At 33.3% G+C, this 23,733-nt stretch overlaps 1 protein-coding gene across 4 annotated transcripts in view; it reads left to right on the top strand.

The window, feature by feature from the left end:
• Positions 1-21,209, top strand: part of CPNE8 (copine 8) — a 180,472-nt gene extending 159,263 nt beyond the window's left edge. For all 4 annotated transcript variants that reach the window (XM_074325838.1, XM_019736511.2, XM_074325839.1 and 1 more), the window contains 4 exons: positions 5,475-5,577; positions 6,746-6,803; positions 11,202-11,275; positions 19,381-21,209. In XM_074325838.1, coding sequence (XP_074181939.1) covers positions 5,475-5,577; positions 6,746-6,803; positions 11,202-11,275; positions 19,381-19,569 — 424 coding nt within the window. In that variant the 3' untranslated portion in view covers positions 19,570-21,209. The remainder of the gene's footprint in view (positions 1-5,474; positions 5,578-6,745; positions 6,804-11,201; positions 11,276-19,380) is intronic.
• The last annotated feature ends 2,524 nt before the right edge of the window (positions 21,210-23,733 follow it).

Consider the following 23,733-nt stretch of genomic DNA (forward strand, 5'->3'; position numbering starts at 1 on the left):
TGGATGAATCTGGAGAATGTTATGCTAGGTGAAATGACACAAAAAGAAAAAAACTGCATGATCTCAATTATATGTGGAATTTTTAAAAGTCGAATACATAGAAGCAGAGAGTAGAATGTTGGTTACCAAGGGTGGAAGAAGGGGAAATGGGGAGATATTGGTCAAAGGGTACAAAGTTATTTTATGTAGGATGAATAAGTCTAGAGAGCTAATGTATTGTATGATTACTGTGGTTAATATTATACTGAATATGGAAATTTGCTAAGAGTAAATTTCAGGTTCACTAATTACACACACACACAAACTACAGTAACTATGTGAGATGATATGTTAATAAGCTTGACTGCAATAAGCATATATATATGCCAAAAAAATGTATACAAGTGGACTCTTTGGTCAACGTTGCTCAAACAGTAGTTTGCCGTAATTAAAAGTGTCTGGATGCTGATGGTAACCACTTTGAGCACCTCATGTAATTTCAGAAGTCAAAAGGGACTTGTATTTACCTTTTGTTATCGGTATATATTATTACAATTTTAATACAGTTTTCCTTTATTAAAATATGTATACATTTTTGGCACCCTATATATGAATATATGAATATATTTCCTAAATATATATATTCATGTATACTTTATATATTCATGTATACTTTATATATTCATGTATACTTTAAATAAATACATATATATTCATGTATACTTTAAATAAATACAACTTATTAAAAATAATTAAAAAATTTTAAAGGATCAATTCACAGAAAGATATAAGTATAAATATGTATGCACCTAAAATCAAAGCACCTAATTTATGTAAGCAAAAATTGACATATCTGAAGTGAGAAATAGACTGCAGTACAATATTAGAAAACTTCGATACCTTACTTTCACAATAGATAGATCATCCAGAAAATCAATAAGGAAACAGCAAAATTAAGCAACACTCTAGACCAGATGGGCCTAACAGACATTACAGAATATTCCACTCAACAGCAGGAGAATACACATTCTCTTTTCAAACACACATGGCATATTCTCTAGGTTAAATCACATGCTAGGTCACAAAATAAGTCTTAACAAATTTAAGAAGCTTGAAATCATTCCTATATATCTCTTCTGACCACAATAAAAACAAAACAAAGCAAAACAAAACAAAAAAACTACTAATCAAAAATAAAAGGAAATCAGGAATACTCACAAATAAATGGAAACTAACAACAAACTATCAGAAAAGAAAATAATCTCATTTACAATAACACCAAAAACAAAAACATACTTAGGAATAAACTTAAACAAGAAGGCAAAAGACTTTTACACTGAAAACTATAAAACAACAATGAGAGAAATTAAAGCAGAAACAAATAAATGAAAAGACATCCTGTCTTCATGTATTGCAAGAATTAATATTGTTGAAATGTCCATACTATGCAAAGTATTCTACAGATTCAATAAAATACTTATCTACATCCCAATGGCAATTTTTTTTTTTTTGCAGAAATAGGAAAAACAATCCTAAAATTTATATGAAATCACAAAAGATCCCGAATAGCCAAAGCAATCTTAAGCAAGAACAAAGCTTGAGGCATAACACTGCTTGATGTTTAAAATTTATTACAAAGCTACAGCAATCAAAAAAGCAAGGTACTGACATAAAAAGTAAACATATAGATCAATGCGAGAGAAAATAGCTCAGAGAAAAACTTCTCATGTACAGTCAATTGACCTTTGACAAGGATAGCAAGAATATACCATGGAAAAGGGGTAAATTCTTCAATAAATGGCCCTGGGAAAACTGGATATCCACATGCAAAAGAGTGAAATTGATCTGTATCTTACAACCACTCACAAAAATTAACTCAAAATAGGTTAAAGACTTAAAACTAACACCTGAAACTGAAACTTTAATAAGAAAATAGAGTTAAAGCTTCTTAACGTTGGTCTTAGCAATACTTTATCAAGTTCGACACCAAAAACACAAGCATGCAATATAAATAGATGAGTGAGACTACAGCAAACTAAATTGTTTCCACACAGTAAAAGAAAACAACAAAATGAAAAAGCAACTTACGAAATGCAAGGAAATATTTATGAACCCTACAGCTGATGAGGTGTTAATTTCCTAAATATATAAGTAACTCCTACAGCTCAATAGCAAAGGACAACCCAAATTTAAAAATGGACAAAGGACTTGCACAGACATTTCTCCAAAGAAGACATACAGATGACGAACAGGTATACACAGAGATGCTCAACATTACTAATCAGGAAAATGCAAATCAAAACCACAATGAGCTATCATCTCTCACTTGTTAGGGTGGCTATTATCAAAAAGTCAAAAGATAAGTGTTAGTGGGGATGTGGAGAAAGTGGAACCCTTGTGCACTCTTGGTAGCAATGTAAATTGGTTCAGCCACTATGAAAAACAATATAGATTCCTCAAAAACTAAAACTAGAGCTACTGTGTGTCCCCGAAAATAAAGCCTAGCCGGACAATCAGCTCTAATGCGTCTTACAGTAAAATAAGACCAGGCCTTATCTAACATAATATAATATAAGACCATGTCTTATATTAATTTTTGCTCCAAAAGATGCTTTAGAGCTGATTGTCTGGCTAGGTCTTATTTTCAGGGAAACATGATATCAGCAATCCCACTTCTGAGTATATATATCTAAAACAATTGAAATCAGGATCTTGAAGAGATATCTGCAGCATTATTCACAACAGAAAAGATATGGTAACAACCCAAATATCCATCAACAAATGAAGGGGTAAATAAAAGATGGTGCATACATACAATGAGATATTATTCAGCCCTAAAAAAAGAAAGAAATCCTACCATTTGCAACAACATGGGTGGACCAGAAGATATCATGCTATGGGAAATAAGTCAGTCATAGAAAGGCAAATACTGCATGATTCCTCTTAGATGAGCATCTAAAATAGTCAAACATGTAGAAGTAGGCAATGGAATGGTAATTATTAGGGGTTGGGGAAAAGGGTTCCAGAGAGTAGTTGTTCGTATAAAGTTGCATATGTACAAGATGAGTAAATTCTGGAGATCTGCTGTACAACATAGTGCCTATAGTTAAGAATAAAGTATTGTGCACTTGAAATTTGTTAAGAGGGTAGATTTCATTTAAAATGTTCTGCACACACACACACAAATACAAAGAAACTTTTGGAGGTTATGGATATATTTATTACCTTGATTGTTTTGATGGTAACACAAGTGTAGGCATATGTTGAAACTTATCAAATTGTATCCATTAACTATGTGCAGTTTTCTGTATACCAATTATACCTTAATAAAGCTGGGAGAAAAAAGACATACTAACAACTGAGCTTTTCTCCATGGGTAACCAGAAGCACTGAAACAGAAATAAAAAGTGGAAGGAAGGAAGGAAGGAAGGAAGGAAGGAAGGAAGGAAGGAAGGAAGGAAGGAAGGAAGGAAGGAAGGGAATGAATCAGTCCATTAAGCCACTTGAAGTTGTATTTATAAGACTGCACAATACTCAACTTTCCATATTGTTTTTTAATTTGGTAGACATTTGCCATTTTAAGAGCATCCTGTGGCAATAAAAGCATAAAAGCCATGCTGTTGTACTCATAGGAGCTCTTCTCACTACTATTTATAGCCTTCCATTAATCACATGAAATATAAAACCCTATGTTTCTGAAGCAAAGATACTAAGTGATAACTTTTTAAAAAATAATGGGTAGTTAAAAATTTTAAAATGAGTTCCTGAGGGAGATTATCCAACTTCTTTTCTTAAGAAAAAATTAAGTGTAAAATAGAAGAGGCTTATATCTGCTTTGGATTGTTTTCTATTGATTGTGTTACCATCAAATTAATACAAAATGCTTAATGTCCAAGATCAACTGTTCAATATTGTGGGAGTATTTTTCACTATAAGTTGTGGAACCAATTGAACACTATCTTTACAGAGTGTGAACAGACCACATACTATAGTGTCTTTATCAACCTATAAAATTACCAGTCATTTTATTAGTAGCATGAGCAATTATTAACTTCTATAGTCTATTGCAAAGTTGTAAATATTTTTCTTGTTCACAAATGGTTGTTAATCCTGCTCTCTAAGAAATAAGTTTTGCCCTGATATATTATGTTATTGGTCTGTCCCTGACCTGTTCAAACTTAATTCCTTATGTTCTTGCTCATTCCTAGATATGACCTGAATACTAGTTATATACTAGAGATCATAAAAGTTATACTTCTTGATAATAAAATCTAGACACCCAGAATATACATCATGATGGAAAAAAGAGATATAACAAAATATAACATATTCATAAAATTCCCCTCTAAATTACTGAGTATTATTTGGCAAGAATTTTGAGAAACTTCTTCAAGTACTAGAAATGTTATTATGTAACCTAATTTTGTCTTTTTTGGATATAGTTCTCCTTTCCACCTTGTCATGCGGGGCGGCCTGCAGGGCCTCTGGTCCCGCTCCCCACATAAGAACTCAGGATATGGCTAGGCCAAGGAACACCCATAGAGCCATAGATAGGGGAGTCATACCACTATATTCTCACTGGTGGCCTAGCAAGACACAGCAGTAGTAGCCACATGATCCACAGTCCACCATTCACTTCTCTGCCTGCCAGCCAACCAACCAATCAACGCAGCCCTGCAGTTACATCAGTAGCCAGTTGGCTAACCAGTTAAAGCTGATGGCCAACCAATCACAGTTGATGGTCATTCAGCACCCGAGCCAACACTCCTCCAGGTGAGGCCTAGAGCCTCTCTCTGGAACCACTCTCTGGGGCTCTGTCCCCACACATCTTTTATCAATTTAACATGTCTTAGGAACTTGAACTATGGATGTGTCACAAGCTTTTCTGTTGCATTTTTTTATTCAGATGAAATTTACATAACGTAAAAGTAACCATTTTAAAGTGTACAGTTCAGTGACTTTCGCAATGTTGTGTAACCATCGCCTCTGTCTAGTTCCAAAACAAGAAGCATTTATGATCATTGCTTATACTTACAGAACTGTATTATACATTGAGTACCATACATACAGTTGCTCTATACAAAAGTGTGTTATCTTGATTTTAAAGGTAAGAAAATAGAGTTCAGCTAGCTCAAGTAATTTACTGATTCATACACGTAATGTGTTGCTTAGCCAGGACGTTTCTTTTCAAAAGTTATATCCATTCCACTAAACATCCTCTCATCCAGCTCACCTTTTATTAACGAAATGACTTTCTAAGACACCCAGGCATTACTCTGTCCCAGCATTACAGTGATGTTGCTGTTCTTCTAGTGTGCTCTTTCAGGAAAATGTTGTGTTTGAGAGTTTGCATGGTATAGGCTCCTAATGTATGTTTCAATATTTTCTGGAGATTAAAAAGTCTGTTGACTATTCCAAATGATACTTAGCAGTCATCACGTAGAGAGGAACTTTTATTTTCGGTGGTTTTCTTTACCTTTTTTGTTCCCTTTCAGATATGCTTCCTCTGTAAAGGATGGTTCCCAGTATTTTGTGCTCCTGATTGTGACAGATGGTGTGATCTCAGATATGGCTCAAACTAAGGAGTCTATAGTTAACGTAAGTAGGGGTCATTCAGTCTTGGGCTCGCTAAATGACAGCATTGTGCTACTCCAGCTGAGACCAGAGTCTGTTCACTTGACAGTGAAACAAAATGCCCGTGCTTTTGGAACCAATTGCATTCTTCACATTACCCAGACAACTCAGATACATTTGTACCGTTAATTTATGAGGACAAAGCTAAGGGTGTGGATAAGTGAGTTGTAACAAAATTATTTCCAAAATATAAAAATAAATAATAGCACTACCTTCATGTGCAAATGTAAAAAGGAGGAGGAGGAAAGGCTCACACATTTATTTGTTTATTTTTTAACTAGACACACTTGGATTGAATTTATACGGATTTCCGTTATATTCTGGTCAGTGATATTAGTGTTCAATTTAAAATATGGACTTAATAATTTAGGTTTAAACTAATAGGACATGATGTACTGAGCAACAATTTTTCATAATTCAATGACCTTCATAGTGGAAGATATGGTTGCTATAGTGTTCACTCTATCAGTTGTTGTATCTCACATTTTTACCAATAAAATATTTAAAGTGATGATATCATTTAAGTGGTACACATAATGGAAAAACATGCCATAACATCAAATAATCAGTATTCCTCACAATCTCATGGATATTTAGTATATAAATTAATCATACTAATAATAACTTTCTGTAATTATCATTTGTAGTCTCTCATTTACTATGAAAATTGCTTTTCCTAATCTTGGGTATATATGAGGAAGAATAGGACACTACTATTTCACAAATTTGGTACCTTTTATTTCCTCATTAGCATATAGGAAGAGAACGTGAAAAAAGAGACCAAAGGAGAGAGAACGTGAAAAAAGAGATCAAAGATACCCAAAGTCAGATCAGGTAGACTTTGGCTGATAATAGCAAGCGAAAGCTGATGTTCAATACCTTTTATTTTTTATGCTACCCAAAGTTAGTCATTTCTGAAGAATGTCCCACTGAATTAACATATGTACAGAGTTCAGAAAGCTTAAGAGTGGAATCAAGTATATTATTCTGTTCTTTTTAAATATGTTCAAAACTATTTTAATGAACACCTGTGAAAAAATATCAAATAAAACAGGGTGTTAACTTTCTTCTTAATTCTTTTCTTAAGAACTCAGTTTCTTAATTGTGAACTAATTGTGTATTCTCTTTGAAGGCTTCAAAACTTCCAATGTCAATAATTATAGTAGGAGTTGGACCAGCAGAATTTGATGGTGAGTAATAAAATTTCAGTTGTATTCCATGAGAGTTTATTTATTCTGACTCATCATGATATTAAGTTTCTGTCACTCTTGTTAAAATATATGGATGTGAGTGTGCATGTGGATTTGTATATAATGTCCACATACATTTAGATATAAATGCAGCTATCTCACGATGAAGTCTATTAAGGTGAACAAATTAAAAGATTGTCTTCTGAGTAGAACATTAGCTCTCTAGTATGGATTAATTCAGCGTGTATCTTTCCATTTCATTAGCGATGGTTTGTACCTCAAAATAATACATTTTAAGACTTACAGAGTGATAAATTGAGTTTTTGTTCCCAAAGCAAAATACTCTCTGGGTTCACTAAAAACTTTCAAGGATATGCACTAGATTAATAAACCATTAGGTTGTGAATAGAAATATTAACACAAGCATAATGGATTTTCCAACCCCAGCTAGTTGATAGACATTAGCTTTATAAATATATAAATTCTGCATATGAAAGAGCAAAGTACAATGAAAATGGAATTGACCATGTTAGATTTAATGAGACGTTGTATAATTATGCTGAATTGACTTATTGGATAGTTTTCTGTTTGGGCTCAGGCCTTGTTCGAGTGCTAATTAAGTGACAGGTGCCTGTGTAACCAGTGATCTCGGTCAACTTCTTTAAGGATGGTCTGCTCTTAGTCATTTGGTGAATTCCTTTAAGAGAACTCTGTGCTAGACAGCACAACATGTCTATATAACATTCACCTGGTTCAGGTGTTTTTATATTAACAATGACAATTTCTTTATCTTGGGACTTCGTAAATGAAAATAATTTTAGAATATTTGGAACAACCTTTGGTATGTTACAGGTTAATTTAAGCATGTAGGTATCTACTTTTAGTATGAGTAGCTCATGCTGGGATGATGCCCATTTAACCACCAGTGCCTCCTCCATAAGCGTAGTATAGATCTGTCAGCCTCAGGTAAAGAACTACAGGCAAAATTATATTGTTGACCCAGGAAATTCTTTCCTTCAGTTCCATGCTTTGCTGGTAACCCTTTTCATTTTTATAATCTTCCATTTTCTAAAGCAAAAGTTATTTAGCTCTGATGGCTGCTGCTTCTGCTAATATGTTCTCTGTCTCTGGATATTTGTATCTTGTTTGCATTGTACTTCAGGCATGAATTTGAGACACCTCACTGGAGTCAGGAAAGCTGAGACACATCTTTCTTCTTAATGCTTTGTGCACTTGACCATCTGCATTAATAAGTGACAAACTGAAATTCCCAAACTTCACCCATTGCTAGGTTTAAAATGACTCATGCTTTCTTCTTCAGCTACTAATTTGTTTTTTCCTCTCAAGGATACACCTCTGATTGGGTACATCTCAGGTCTCCCAGACTATTATGGAAGTCCACCATTAAGTGTATGAACTCAGTCACCTGTTCTTCAATAGTCCCACACATAATATTTATTATGGAGACACTGACCATTCCTGGCGTATATTTCTAGTCATATATTTCCATTCAGTGCAGCAGGCACAGCTATTTGGGTACTGCCCTCATCTAACTGCCACACCTATATATTTTGTTATTTTGTTCCCAGTGAATTGTTTATTAAGGTTTTGAGGTATGATAATTCATCATTTTCCTCTCTGATTTCCTGAGGAAACTATAAAAAATGATATGCAGGAAACAGACAGAGACCAGAATATAAACTGTATTATTAGCAATGCAGAATTGGAGAATTTGGATTAACCTCTACACAGTCAGACTTCTCACTACTTCTCCCCCAAGATTAAATGACCTCAACCCTTATCTCCAGGCCTACTTCCATAAAGGGGCAGAGTCTTGCCTATTAAGTGTGCCACAGGGAGAAATTGCCTTCAGCCTGAGGAAAGGCTGCTCCAAAAAAGAGAGACTCAAGGTCAGTTTCTTCTAATCTTAGTAATCCTAGGAATCACTCCTTTTTCCATGTGGAAAAGTGAGTGACGATTGTAGACAAAGAAGGAAGTTGCCTTCCCAGTAGAATTCTCTCCTGGGAATTAGAATGAAACTTTCCTGTGGAGGACATATGAACAGGGAATTAGGGCTCTGCAGCCCCTAGTTTCTGCTTTCACCACGATGGAAGTTTAAACAGGATAGTGAATCTTCCAGGCCAGTTCTAGAAAAGTAGGCTATCCCACTAAGAGTCAATAGATGCATCTCGAAAGGATTTTCTTTTTCTTTCTTCTTAAAGCACATCAATGGCTAAGAAGGAAAGGACAGAATACTCATGTTTCATGTAGAAAAATCTCTGACTTACATTCAAATTACTACTCTCCTACCAGAAGAGTCTTTCTCTGGGCACTTCCAACTCTACCACAGAGTAAGTTTATATGCCCCACATATAAACTGACATAGGAAAAGACTGAAATAAAACTTGCAAATTTTATCAGTTAACCACCTAAATCCAACATCTACACATTTTTAATCAGAAGGGCATTATTTGCTTGGGCAAGAAAGATAATACTTGGCCATCCATTCTTGGAAAGTAGAGGAAATAGGAATAAACGCTCAGATGAATGAGTATTCCAGTTTCTTATTTCTGTTTTTGAATAAGCACAATTTACAACTTTATGTACATGTTTCTCCCAATGATTTTTTTTTTTCACTCCTCTATAATGCACCTTCAGTAAAAGGAAAGATTTCTCAAGGCAGGATTTCTTTATCCTTGAAAGGCAAAAGGTCAAATTAAAGCAGCATCTGCTTTGATTCGCTTTAGGAGGAGAGAAATAGAAAGGGCTCTAACTTCACGGCGTTTCCCATGACTACAAAGTAGTATAGGTCTGTCTCAAATACACCTTTTTTCCAAGCAGAGGTACTGGTGGGAAACCAGGGCTTAGAACTTCAGGCTCCTTAGACCAGATAATCTGAAAACCTGAACGGTGAACGTTACTCTTCCACCACTTACATGCCATTTCTTTTCTCCTTGCTCTCAAAGTGTGTTCTCCAGTTCTTGCTACCTACAGCTTTTGAATCCAAAGGACATGCTGAAAAGTGGGAGATATTTTATAGGATCTCACGCTAATATGTTATTGCCCAAATAACTGTCATTTTCTTTCGTTAGCAAATTACATAATAAAGGAGAAGTTTCTGCTATTGCTGGCATGTCAACATCAATGTACATTTATGTCTCAAAGCAATGTGAAAATTTTGAAAACAAACCTAGACCAAAAAGAGGAATTAACTATTGAAAATGTTTGAGTATAATGCATTCTCTTATTTACATCCCTAATAAGTAGGGGAGAAAACATAGATCTTTGTATTTTGAATAAATTAATTACCTTATTATTGGTCATATACATATTTTACTAAATTGTGACATATATGGTATATCTAAGCAAATTGAGTGATGTCTCTCTATTAATTATGAGTACTAGCAATGCTTCAGCCCAGACATTGACTCGTGAACATGTATAGAAAAGGAAATTTTAAAACAATGATTTTAACCCAAATGCATTATCCAAGCACTGAAGAAAAATAGCAAGGAAAGGTGAGGATTGTATTCTGACTGAGCAATATTTTTAGAGGGTTGAGGCAAACATTATAACTGCAAGTGGCTGTCTGGAGTCTAGTGAATGTCCTGTGTGTACAAAATGAATTATCAGTAATATAATTATACTTTAAGGACAAATTAGCATTCCTCATGTAATTAATTATTTAGAGAATTCTTACTGAAAACCTAATAAACACTGGAAAATGTTCTTAATTGCAGCATAACATTACTGTTTCACTGTGAACTGTCCCATTACATTGCAGCATTCCCAGATACCAGCTGATATATGTAATGTTGAAATAATTTCTTAACCAACAAAAAAATCATACTTCAGAAAAAAAAAATCATACTTTATCCAATTAGTATATGGACCGAGCAAATGCCTCTTTGTTTTTAAATCTATGTTATAAATTAGAAATTGGGCTATATGGACAGATAGCTTTGTTGTAGTTTCAATGAGAATAAAGTTCAGATTGTTATTGGAAATTCTATGATGATTAACACCACGTTTTTTAAATTAGAAAGAAAAATTAAAATTGAATAGATGAGTAGCACTTGCCCAAACAGTCATGTAAGCATTGAACCCAGAGTTGAGAACCCTTAGGATGGGGAGGTGTACCTAAAGTCTTTTGCACTGTGTTGTCTCTTCTCATCTTTCAAAGGGTCACAGGACATCTTGCCTTGCTTTCTTCATTTGTAAAACTTACCCTCAGTCAAATTTTGTAGGAGAAATGAGTGAGAAAATGAAGGGATTGATAGCTTTCTACCTTTACATATGATATATTGGTACTTCTGAGATCTTGGTTTCCTTATTGCCTACATTGTTTTAGTGTATAACTAAAATGCACTGGAGAAATTATTCTATTTTATTTTCAAGCAATGATTGAGTTGGATGGAGATGATGTAAGAGTTTCTTCCAGAGGAAAATATGCTGAAAGGGACATTGTGCAGGTAAGAAATTTAATGAAAATGATTTATTTTGTTCATTGTGAAGAGCCCGTATCAATTCTGATTTGTAAATATACAACTTAAAGTGAAATTGAGAGTCTGGGTTCTGTTTAACCTACTTGGTTGATTCTCTGTGAGATGCATATTAAGTAACAGAGCCTAGAATAGACACGAATTCCTTTCCCCTGTACTTCAGGTTCACCATGAATAAAACAGAAATGTTAATCCATTTATTTTTATTACTATTTTATTGTTAGCTATTTTATTATTACCACAAAATGTCACTGACATTTTTAGTAAAATTAGAGGCTAAAAACATAACAGGCTTTTCAATGATGCTTATCTATTCATTATTTAGTCCTCAACAATGACTAAATGTATTTTAACACAGCTGATACATATTCAGAATAGGTAAATATAGTAGAAACAAACCAAACACTGTAGATGTTTTTATATTTCCCCTGTAGATGATGGTTGAAAAAATGGAGAAAAAGACCTTAAAACTATATATAAATGTATGAATTATATAAGCTATATATATAATCATATATAAATAACATATGATAATATATGACATATATAATAATAATGATATATATATGAGTCACAATTCTGTTCAAATAAAAAAATACTTAACTAAAGCCTGCTATTCTTGGAGTGAGTAGAAACAAAAAAATCAGTAATTAATATATTTAAAATTTATAATTGAAAGCAAGTAGTTAATTCAACTAAATTTGTGCATACTTTATAGTCTCCATATCTGTTAGGATGTCAGAAGGGAAAGGGCTGTGAAGTATACCTTCTTAATATAGGGAAGGGAAGAAGTTTTCAGTACCATTTAAGTACATGATCTAAAAGTTTTGGAGGAACAAACAATGGACTTCAATATTAACTCCTAAATAATAACCTATATATGTACGCATAATACAGTCATTAAGAGAATCTAATTTGGAATCCTATAGAGTTTGGTTCAAATTCTGGATTAGTCACTGATAACATGGACAGGGTTTCTATTATAAATTTCAGTGTGTTCTGGGATTGTTGTAAAGATTAAATGAGATAATGTATATAAAATACATTCCTGAAATAGAACTTAGTATAATGCAACAAAATGATTTTAAAAATTTGAGGGAGCATATACTAAAATAATTTGTAAATATTGTAATATAAAGATTAATGTTGATAAAGATTAAAAAGCATTGTTTTTATCAGTCAACAAAATTAAATTTTAAATTAGAAACATTTTTAAACTGTTTTTTCAAAGACAATTAAATAAGAGTTAAAGTTTTTAACTTAATGTTCTTGGTAGAGTAAACAGCAGATAAACACATGAATGATTAGGTTAAAAGCACCTGAGAAAAGGAACATGTAATTTGGTCATCTATATAAGAATCCCATAGTGTTTTGTTTTCCTAATTAAACATATAATATTCACCTGAACCTCATTAGCATAATTACAAATCCAAGTAATACACTTTATCTAAAAGCTCTCCATAATGTCTAGCTCAGTTTCCAAAAATTAAATTACGAAAGGGAAGTATGAATTTGAAGTCCTTTAGAATGTGCTATGTTGCTGTTGTAATGCATTTTTATAAAGTTACCAGAGGCTACCCCATATCTCATAGTATCATCTAAATGATGCTTACGGGAAACTTGGTATTCTTTTCTCCTTTAGGAGGTAGTGAAGATTGCTCACATCATTAAGGTTTTCTTTAAGAGGACTAATACGTTGTATTAGTGACAACCAGCAGTTGTTATTTTATTTGTAAAATAACATTTCCCTTGATCATAGAAGTATTTAGTCTCTCAGTGGATATGGTATATTGGACAAAATATTGAGATAGGATCCAGATCTATGAAAATATATCGGTGGCACTCTGATCTTGAACAAGTCAATAAATCTCTTTGAGCCTTTGTTTCATTACCTCTAAACTCTAAATTCTTTTATCTTTGCTCTCTCCATGATGTTTTGCATCTCGGAAGAAGTAACAGACATGAAAATATTTTTTATTTATCAGTATATTAGTATAATTGTATGTTTCTCTCTTTGACAGTCAGAATCCTTAAGAGTAGTCTACCGCCATAGTATGATACTGGAATGCACAAAGGTTTTAAAGACACCTGGGAATATAGCTAAACACCGAAGGGATTTTACTACATACAGTTGAACTGAAAGAACTGTGAGATCTTACATATACTGAACACGAAATTAAAATGTCCCCAGAAAATTAGTAGCCTCCTGAATGACAGTGACATCTTGATTTACATGCCTACTTTTAGTTAAGGAGATTTGATGCACCCTTTTCTAATTTCATGAAGAAGTCCCTGAATGGTGATTGATAGTTAAAAATAGTAAGCAAGGTAATACTTTACATATCTCAATGTATTGATGAAGAATTACCATCCTCTCTCTCATCTTGAATAAGATTTTAAAACATTCCATCATCACAGTTTTACAGCTCAACTATCCACTAAAATATTTTTTAATGAGTTATTTTCATGAATTGAAATATTCTTTAATATGTAGAATATTGGAGTTTTGAGGGCACACCAAGAATAACATTGTCAGTCTTCCCATCAGAAAAATATCTAAGCCATCATATTCAATGCTGTAAACAATGCTGGCTAAAATATTATCAGAAAATAGGGTCTATTTAGGCTCTCTTACCTTTTCACTACTTTTAATTTCTTACATGTTGAAGCTAATCAAGTTAATTCACGGCAAATGAAACCCCATGTTTCTTAAGTGGACAAAACCCCAAGCCTGCAAATAATAGTAGGCAGCTGAGTTTTCAGCAGAAAATTGGGAGTAGTAGCTGGGGTTTTCATTATTATGTCAAATCTTAAGTACCATCCAACTTCTTCATATAATAATAACATTTAATTACTTATTAAGTATGCAGGTAGGCTAAGAAAATAGCATTACTTCACTCAGTCAGTCCTTCATTGACTTTATGAGACAGGTACTTTTACTACCACATTTTTAAAAAGAAGAAATGAAGTTTAATTTCTCTTGTCTGTGGTCACATAGCCAGTAAGAAATGGAGCCACAATTTAACCTTAAAAATCTTAAAATGCTAGATTCTAAAATTCTTAACAAATATTCTGTGTAACTTTGATTCTAAAACCTAAATATAGCATTTAAGAGTCTCTAAGACCGACCGCAGTCTTCCTCTTTAGCTACACACACACACACACACACACACACACACACACACACACACTTTGTCTAGACAAATAGGACTATCTTTGCATCACACAATTCCACTGCTCTTGCTTCATTTTCCCTTGTCATTTTACTCAAATAGTTTTCCTCCTCATTGGGCTGATTAAGATCCTACATTTTGAAATTTCCCACTATACAGCCCCTTACAAAGCCCTCTCTCTGCACACTTGAACTAATTTCCACTTTTGTTCACTTTATTCACATATCACTTTACATCTTTCTAAAAATACTGGTTAGTTTTTTCCTTGTAGTAATTTATAAATAAGGAAATGGAGGCACAAGATGGGGTGTTAAACAACTTTTGCAAAGTTATTTGGGTCATAAATTGGTAGCTCCAACTTTCAAACAGAACTCTGATTTCAAAACCTGTGTTCTTTCTGTGGTAACACACGTACTCTCCCAAAAGGCAAAATTCTAACGACAATTACTAGGATCTATTCCCATTTTCATCTTACTGTCATGGTTAATGTATCAGAGTTGGATCAATTGGGCTCAAATAATGACTCTGATACTTATAACTATCTAATATTGGGTAAGTTAAGTAAACTCTGTAAGTTACAGTTTCCTCTTCTGTAATTTCAAAATATGGATAATGTGCTTATAAAAATTAAATATTGTAAACTATTGTACTAAATCCCTTAGCAGAAGGCTTCCTACTTCTGGTTGCTCAATAATTCATTAATATCAGTGTCCGTTATTATGATTAGTTAATATTTGGCATAGTCCAGTGGGAAAGCATTTTATGTAACTATTTTATAGTGGCTGTCCCTTGACATATGACACTGTAGTCAGCCTTATGTGTGATTGTATTCATTGCCTCAAGATTCAATCTCATATGACTATAGTATAAACAGTAAGCAGGATGAGATCCTGTGGTTGTTATTCTAAAACTTAAATGACTTATTTTCTTTGATCAATGTATATGTGTGTGTGTATATACAGATGGTGCCAAAAAAATACAAGTGGACAGTCTGGTCATTGTTACTCAAGCAGTAGTTCACCATAATCAGAAGTGTCTGGACACTGATGATAACCACTTTGAGCTCCTCTTGTAATTGCAGAAGTCAAATGTGACTTGTATTCATCTTTTGTTACTGGTGTATATTGAGTATTAGAAATAATACAGTTTTTTCCTTTCTTAAAATGTGTATACATTTTTTTGGCACCATGTGTGTGTGTACACATATATGTGTATATATACATATACACATATATATACATATATGTATATACACATATATATATATATATATATATATATATATATATATATATATATACTTTCTGTTTGTTTCCTTGTGCTATGAATTGGCCATTGTATACAGTACAATGTCATTTCTCTTGTTGCATGCAGCTGCTGGCCAGGATATCATTTCCTTAAAAATTATATTTAAATCATATTTTCCATTAAAAAGTGACTAATAACCTTGAAGGCTCAGACTGGAAAATCACTAATGGAGCTCTGCACAGTAGAAAAAATCAAGTAAAATTGAGCAGAGCCGCAACTAAAAGCCCATTTGCCGAAACTGATTTAAACTTGTTTTCACAAATAGGCGAAGCCGCCTGGTAGAGCAGCCATGAGGGACATTTTCCTTGTGGTGGATGGATGCTAAAAGAAAGACGTAGAGTATCAAGGATATAGGATATTTCTGTGGAACAGAATGTATTTATTGGTATTCTTCACATGAATGTGATAAATTAGCACAAGGTGAAAATTGATTTATTCCTCTAACCTGAGCATTTTAAGGGTCCAGGTTAATTGGTGGTAATAGTCAATAATCAACTGTATTTACAGGTATGTGAGCGTTATTTTGAACAGCAGGTCCCCAAGTACAGTAATCAGAAATGATTGACTAAAAGGGACAATAAACAGAGTGGCCTGAAAGGTTGAGTGGAAAACTGATTGTGAAGGATATGAGCAATAGTTTAAGAAGAAAGAGGGCATTTTGTTTTTCTTGAAAACTTTAAGATTTGACATTAATAACAGGTAAAGGGAATGAAGAATCACTTGTTATTTCCGTATTTCACTTAGGAAGGTACGTCCTGACATGACTGAATCAATGAATGTTCCATTGGAAAAGGTTTAGATAAATTAGGTTCATGAGTAGAAAGTTATCAACTTTTTTTTTTCCAACTCCAACACACATGGGGATGAAGTGTACTCCTGTTGATAACAGTAACTTGTTATGATAGTGATTTGTAACCTAGGGCAAAGTTCCTTAATACTCAAGGAGCATTTCTGTGCACCCACTTAACAAACCGAAGTGAAATGTGATACGTATTTCTCTCTAGCCCACTATTTACAAAATTATTTTTAGTTGAGTAGAACTGTGTATATTGTGAAAGCAATGATCTTGATTCTTAGTTTTGACATTCCAGAGAATCATAACAGTCTTAAAAATGAATTTTAATTTACTTCAATAAAAAATTTAACATATCTTATAGAATTTGCTGGAAAGGTGAAACAACAGGTGTTTTAAAATTACAAAAAGTCTGGCAATTATTATTTTAGATTACTCAATATTGATATTGTACTTATATTTGAAAGAGATAAATAGATAAGAATGTTCTTTGTATATAATGTTTGATATTTTGATATGAATGTAAAAAGGAAACTTACGAAGATAGTTTCATATTTATATTGAATATATAAATGTATAAATTGATAATAGTGATGATAACAACTATCACATGTAGTACATATTATGAGTTGAATACTGTTTTAACACGTTGCGTACGTATCACGAGAATCTTCACTAGGGATTTAAACCCTGCCGTACGCAACGTGTTAAGCACTTTTCATGTTAACTTATTTAATATAACAACCTAATGAAGGAGGTATTATTTTTGTCCTCATTTTATAGAAGAGGAAGCCAAAGCAAAGAGTGGAAAGTAATTTTTCCAAGATCATGTAGCTAAATAAGTAGCAAACCATCTTCTGAACATGGGAAGTCTCATTCCAAAGTTTGTGAGAATAAGTGGTACAAAGGTAAATTAGCTTAATGTCCCTGATGTAGATGAAAGGTAAAGAATCAAATAAAAATATAAAAAAGCAAAGCTGAGGTAAAGGAATGACTAGGCAGGTGAGATCTCCTTCTTCCCCATAGAAGTACCAACTATTTGCCAGAGGTGTCATTTTCCTGAAATGTAGGTATTAGCTACACATTTTGAAAAATACATTCTGTTTTTAAAAAATAGCTTAAAAAATAATTAGATGTATACTAACTGTACCAACATTACTAAGTATTAATTTTTAAAATATTAGGCCTTTTAAAATAAGGATGAAATAAATTATTGCTACAATTAGACATCTTATCTCATTAATCCTTAACTTTGTTAATTCTTATTTTCTCACTTTTCTAATTATTGTTTCACAGAGAAAATAAACATTAACCTCTTTGATTTTTGTATTAAAAATGCCAAGTCTTATCCATAGTTAGTTAATGTGACTGCATAAAAGTTCACATTCCCCTAGTTTTCTTCTCAGCTGAGATTATATTTGCTCTGTTAGTTTTTTCTTACCCTTACTTAACTACCTCTAGGGGTAAGAGAAAGATTTGTCACCTTTCTATGACACTTTTCTAAAAGCTGTGCTGAGTTTTCGTTCTGAGAAAGATAGGGTAAAAATATAGTCTTGCTTTGCCTGTAGTATGTCTTATTCTAAAAAGAAAGGAGTGATTTTCTACTCTTCCTTAAAAGGGACTGCTTTCACTGCATACAAGATATTATGCCTTCTATTTTATTTCTTAACATTTTAACTTGGTTTACCTATAACATTTTAACTCAGTTGACCATTTTGAAGCCTACTTCCTAATAACAGTTGTTTTCTGAAAGCAAATCTTGAGTAACTGCTTAAATCAAGAGTAAGTTTTTCAAAATAAATTTAAAATAGTTATGTTACTGTATGAGGTGGGAGCGTGCTTACTTTATGTATGGGGAAAAATGATTTATTTTAAAATTTAAAACATTATACTTCGAAATTGTTCAACATCCTAAAATGTCTTCCCTGTGCCTTTTCTTTAAGACCTAAAATTACTGTGTTCTCAAACTATCACAACATTCATTAACAGCTCCAATTTCCAAGTTGCTTTAAAAATCATCATATCTCTAAGGGGCAATTGAACTAATGTCCTCAAACAACACTGTGTTTATTAACTTAAGCAATCATTATAAATGAGAAGGGAATCAGGCAAACCATTGCCAGAGTATTTGGTGTTGAGCTGATAAGGGCTCTTACATAATTACTTGTATAAAGATAGAGCAATAATTTTTATACGGTGTAAAAATAAGAATGATGGTATTTCAGTATCAACACTGGGGCAAGATTCAATGTACTGAATATTTTAGGTTCCCACTGATATGAACTGTGTGAATTTTGTATGTCCATATGGTTTGATGTTGTGGTAATAATTAAAAATGCATGTATTTGGGAATCCTTAACAATATACACTGTTTTTCTCACCCTGCATTGGGTCATATTTCTGGATTGAAACCTGAATTAGATATGTACTAACTCCATTTGATAGGAAACTGAGCCGTGAAAATGTTCAATGCTGCATCCTGTTAGGAGTCAGCCTAGGTGGAGAACTCAAAACTGCCGAACACATGTGGCAACGTGGTGGGCCTATCAGGACCAGGAGATATGAGTTATGGAGTTAAAAACAGTTACATCCCTTTTTAGATAAAGTTCATATTAGAAAGTTTGGTCACTGTTATAGCTGTTTGTCACGAATCATGTATCTTTAAAATGCACAGTAATTATTTCTCATGTCACCATGACTCCAGGCTTCTCTCATACTGCTATAACCATTTACATGTGCTAATTCTTGTGTCTACTAAATAGCATACTAAAGTCTGTGAAATTTGTTCACCTCTGTTTTAGTTCGTGCCCTTCAGAGATTATATTGACAGAAGCGGAAACCACATACTGAGCATGGCTAGACTGGCTAAAGATGTTCTAGCTGAGATCCCAGAGCAGTTTCTCTCCTACATGAGGGCCCGAGGAATCAAGCCATCGCCTGCGCCTCCCCCGTACACCCCGCCGACACACGTGCTACAGACTCAGATATGACTGTGCTCTGAAATGTTAATGTTAAGTGCACGTCAGTTACAACTGCTGAGTCAAGCTTTGCTCCTGGTGCTCAGTCATGAACCAGGGAATGAGAAACTTTTCTCCGTTTGGTTTCAGCAGTACTGGTTAACATGCTTTCTGGATCCAAAATTAAGTCTCTTCCTAAACCAAAACTGTAAATATGAGTGTTGCATGAGCAACAGAAAAATTGTCTGAATGCTTGAAGCAAAATATGGGTGTCTTCTCTGAATCTTTACTTTTTTTTTTTTTTGACAAAAATGGCTAATTTTCATTGTATTGTTGGAAAAAAGCACAAACTATGTTTTTAACTCAAATACTGTCCTCGACTGCTTTGTGTATAAGAAAGCAGTCTCTCTGTATCAATGTTTACATGTTACTACTTTTTAAATTTCAATACTTTTATAACTGTTCTTAAGAATAAGAGTTTTGAATATTGAATCCTTTGTCTTCAAATTACAATAGCTATAATCACAAGAGCAATATCTCTTTGGATGGCTGTCTGGACAAATACAATTGCAAACAAGGGAAAGGAAAGATACTTTTGTATTTCTCAGTATGTGAACTGTCTTATGAATTTTCATCTGCTTAGTTCCTCTGCCTTGTTGGCCAAGTATGGTAGTTTAAGCTTAGCAGATGTGTATCCTGTAAGAACATGCATTTTTCATGGAGTTTGGGTTCTAAATTTAGACTGCAGTCACTTTATGTTTTGTAATGCCAAATAGAAATTTTTGAAAAAGTCAAAACATTGTGAACTGTAAGTGCACAGAAAATGCTTTGTGTAAAAAGTAGCATCTTTACATTATGCTATTTAGAAAAGCTAAAACCCAGAATATTTAACTATGAATCACGTAGCAGAAGTTTTAAACTTTTTATTCCATTATACCTTGTCTAGATATTTTAATTCAAAGGGATACTGGCTCTCTTGGATTCCTTATCACCTTTCCACATTGCCACACAGGGTGCACACCCCGGAGTTTTTTTTGTGAATTCCCAGTGACTTAGTGCACAATCCATTTGTGAAATAACCCACTCCTATATGCTAATCTGCCTGTCCACACTTAATTATAAAGAGTTTTTGCATGTACAGTTTTTACAAGAATTACAGTTTTGTGATGTGTCCAAATTAAAGCATTTCTTTAGAACAAATGGCCTTAAATTCTCACAGAATTCCTGGAAATGATTGTGAATTGCCTTCAAATAATAGAAAAGTGTATTTATTTATTTTTTTGTGTGTCAACAATGTAACTTCTTTATAATATTTTTTCTTACTTTTACTATTTACTACTTAGTTTATTTTTACTGTATGTTGTCTCTTTGTCCCAAGTTGACTTTTATAAGCATGAAACTATTTTACTGAAAAGAAAAATATATACATCCACATATCTTACAGTATAAATGTTATATAATTATGTAATACTAAATTGTCCATTTTTAAGTATGTATTAAAATCTTTAAAAGGGTAACTCTTGCTCTGTAAATTTTATGTATAATGACCTGGAGTCTGATTATTTCCTTTACTGATCTTAAATAATTATACGAGTACAGTTTATTAACCTACAGATTTTTTATTTATCTTCATCCATCCAAAATAACAAAAATAAATAAGATCAATATTCTTTCCTTCTTGTCAAACATCAGTTATTTTTCTTTGAACTGACCAGTGTATATGAAAGATATGCCCTTCTCATCTAAATAGCAGTGTGCTGAAACCTAGTGGGGGTAGATAGCTAAGAATGAAACCATCTCAGTTACAAATCCATCCTTTGCATGGCTGACGATAATTATCAGAAACATATGTGATATTATTTCTATGTGTAAGATTAGAAACTACCTAATCTTGTCTCTTTATTACATAAATGGTGAAACCAAGATTGAAGGGTTTGAGTAATATCTAAGACTATGTAACTAGATCAGAGCTTGTTACCATTATGAAAATATTTGTCGTAACTACCTAATTTTTTATTGAGTTTCTGTTAGGGGCTGTGCAATGAAAAATTCCAGAGACAATTACTCACTATTGCTGTGCCCCTCACTCCACCTTTCCACCAAATATTCCTTCATTTGTTCTGCAGATACCTGAAAGTTACTTAACAATAGGCAAAGCCTTTCATTCCACAAAATATAGGAAAGTGCTGAGATGAAAGACGTGGAAATTTTAAGAATTAATAAGCACATTTTATAAACATACTGACTTTTTTTTTTCTGAAAGGCTTTTCTACATTAGATCTTTTCATAAGATACCCCTTCCCTTTGATGAGGAAGTCTTGGTACAATAGGAGCGTACATGAGCACACTGGAAAGGGCTGCTTTGAAAATCCGAAGGGGAAAATGAAAGAACCAATAATGCAAGCTTGAGCTCTGTTTACCACTCTTTCCATAGATGGTCAGCCTAGCAATGTTCACAACTCAGAATTCCAGTTTCACAACCAGAGTAAAGATCCACCAAATAGAAGTGTTTTTCCAATAAAGAGTAGGGTAAATGTGTCAAAATTATTTTTCTTTAAATTGCTGTGACTTCCCAGCAACTATTTTACTGTCTAGAAATATTTGTAATTAAATAAAATGTACTAATGTATAGTTAACAGAAGTCTTCAAACATAATATTTGTACTAAGAATTTTATCTAAAGACATAATAGTTCCGATTCCTATCACTGAATTTTGAACAGTTTTAGAGGAAACATCTTCAAACCTCATAAGGCTGGTGCTGTTGCTAACTTCAGACTTTATCAAAACACCCCTAACCCCATCATCTGCCATTGCTCTTACTTGCTGGGCTTTGGTGATGCCCTGAGGACCAAAATCTAACCGAAAGATGACCACTGAAGTCTTACCATGGAAAGGGCAAAAGCAGACTGACCTAAAGATTTATTCATTTAGTTTTAAAGCAATAGTGGCTGTGACATCATGATTTTCTCATCACAAAGTTATTCAGTAATTTAATTTTCATGAAACAGGCCTGCTGGGCATTCCTAATGTATTTAGATAAGCTGATTTCATACAGATAGGATTTGCTATTAGCCAAAGAGATTGATATCATTGACCTTACAAATTAGGAGGAAGAATAAAGGAAGGAATATGCTTTGGGTTGGCTTAAAAATAGTTCCTTTTGTGTCAACAATGTAACTTCTTTATAATATTTTTCTTACTTTTACTATTTACTACTTAGTTTATTTTTACTGTATGTTGTTCTCTTTGTCCCGAGTTGACTTTTATAAGCATGATCTTCCTCACCCTACAAAATAAGTTAATAGAAATTATAACACTGATTCAGCAATTTTGACAGAGAACAACCAGTTTGATAACTCTTAAAATTTCTACAAGATAATTCTGACAGGAAACACTAAGTAAAACACTTTTTAAAAGAAAAAAAATCTCCATCTACTTAAAATTAACAAAATTGTTTTACTAGTTCATCACTTTCAACAATAGCAAAAGGCATATTCTATAATTTAGAGATGGGTAAATGCAACATGCACTTTAGATTATAATTCTGCACCAGAAGATTTAAAGAAAGTGGGGATGCTGATAACACAAAGCGACAATCACTAAAAATCCCTTTGTGTTCATCGAGAACAAACTTACATCACTAAATTATGGACCTAACAAAAAACATCTATGATATCAGTTTGCAAACCCTGAGTTAGGTTATCAAATGGCAGTCTGGAGAGATGAAGATGTAAGTACTCTTATTTTTTCATTTATGTTTTGAGGACATATAGTGGTTTTAAATCAATAATTTGACATCTAAATCCAAAGGATTATATACATGCTTGGTCTCTACTATAGGCTGGTTATAAAATTTCTAGAAGCTTCACCAGAAGAACATAATTCTTTAAGATATTGGAGTCAAAAGACCTGAGGTTCCATCTCAGCTGTCTGATTTTTACAAAATATTAACTTAGGGTAATATTTCCAGAGGTCCTTACAGCACTATCCTTCTGTGGTTCTCTCAATGATAAAAGTTATTTTAATTGGAGCACACCCTGAAGTTTGGCCCTTTAAGAACCTGAGGTGAGAGGTTTATTGAATGAACTTGATGTACTGAGCTGTCAAAGAGCCTTCTGAGAGATTGGTCAGAAAGTGAAAAGGCTCAGCTTCTTAGTTAAAAAGGCATGTCGTTAGCTGAGCCATTATTCCAAGTC

This window comes from Rhinolophus sinicus, linkage group LG02 (genome assembly GCF_036562045.2).
Source record: "Rhinolophus sinicus isolate RSC01 linkage group LG02, ASM3656204v1, whole genome shotgun sequence".
In the NCBI taxonomy this organism is placed as follows: domain Eukaryota; kingdom Metazoa; phylum Chordata; class Mammalia; order Chiroptera; family Rhinolophidae; genus Rhinolophus; species Rhinolophus sinicus.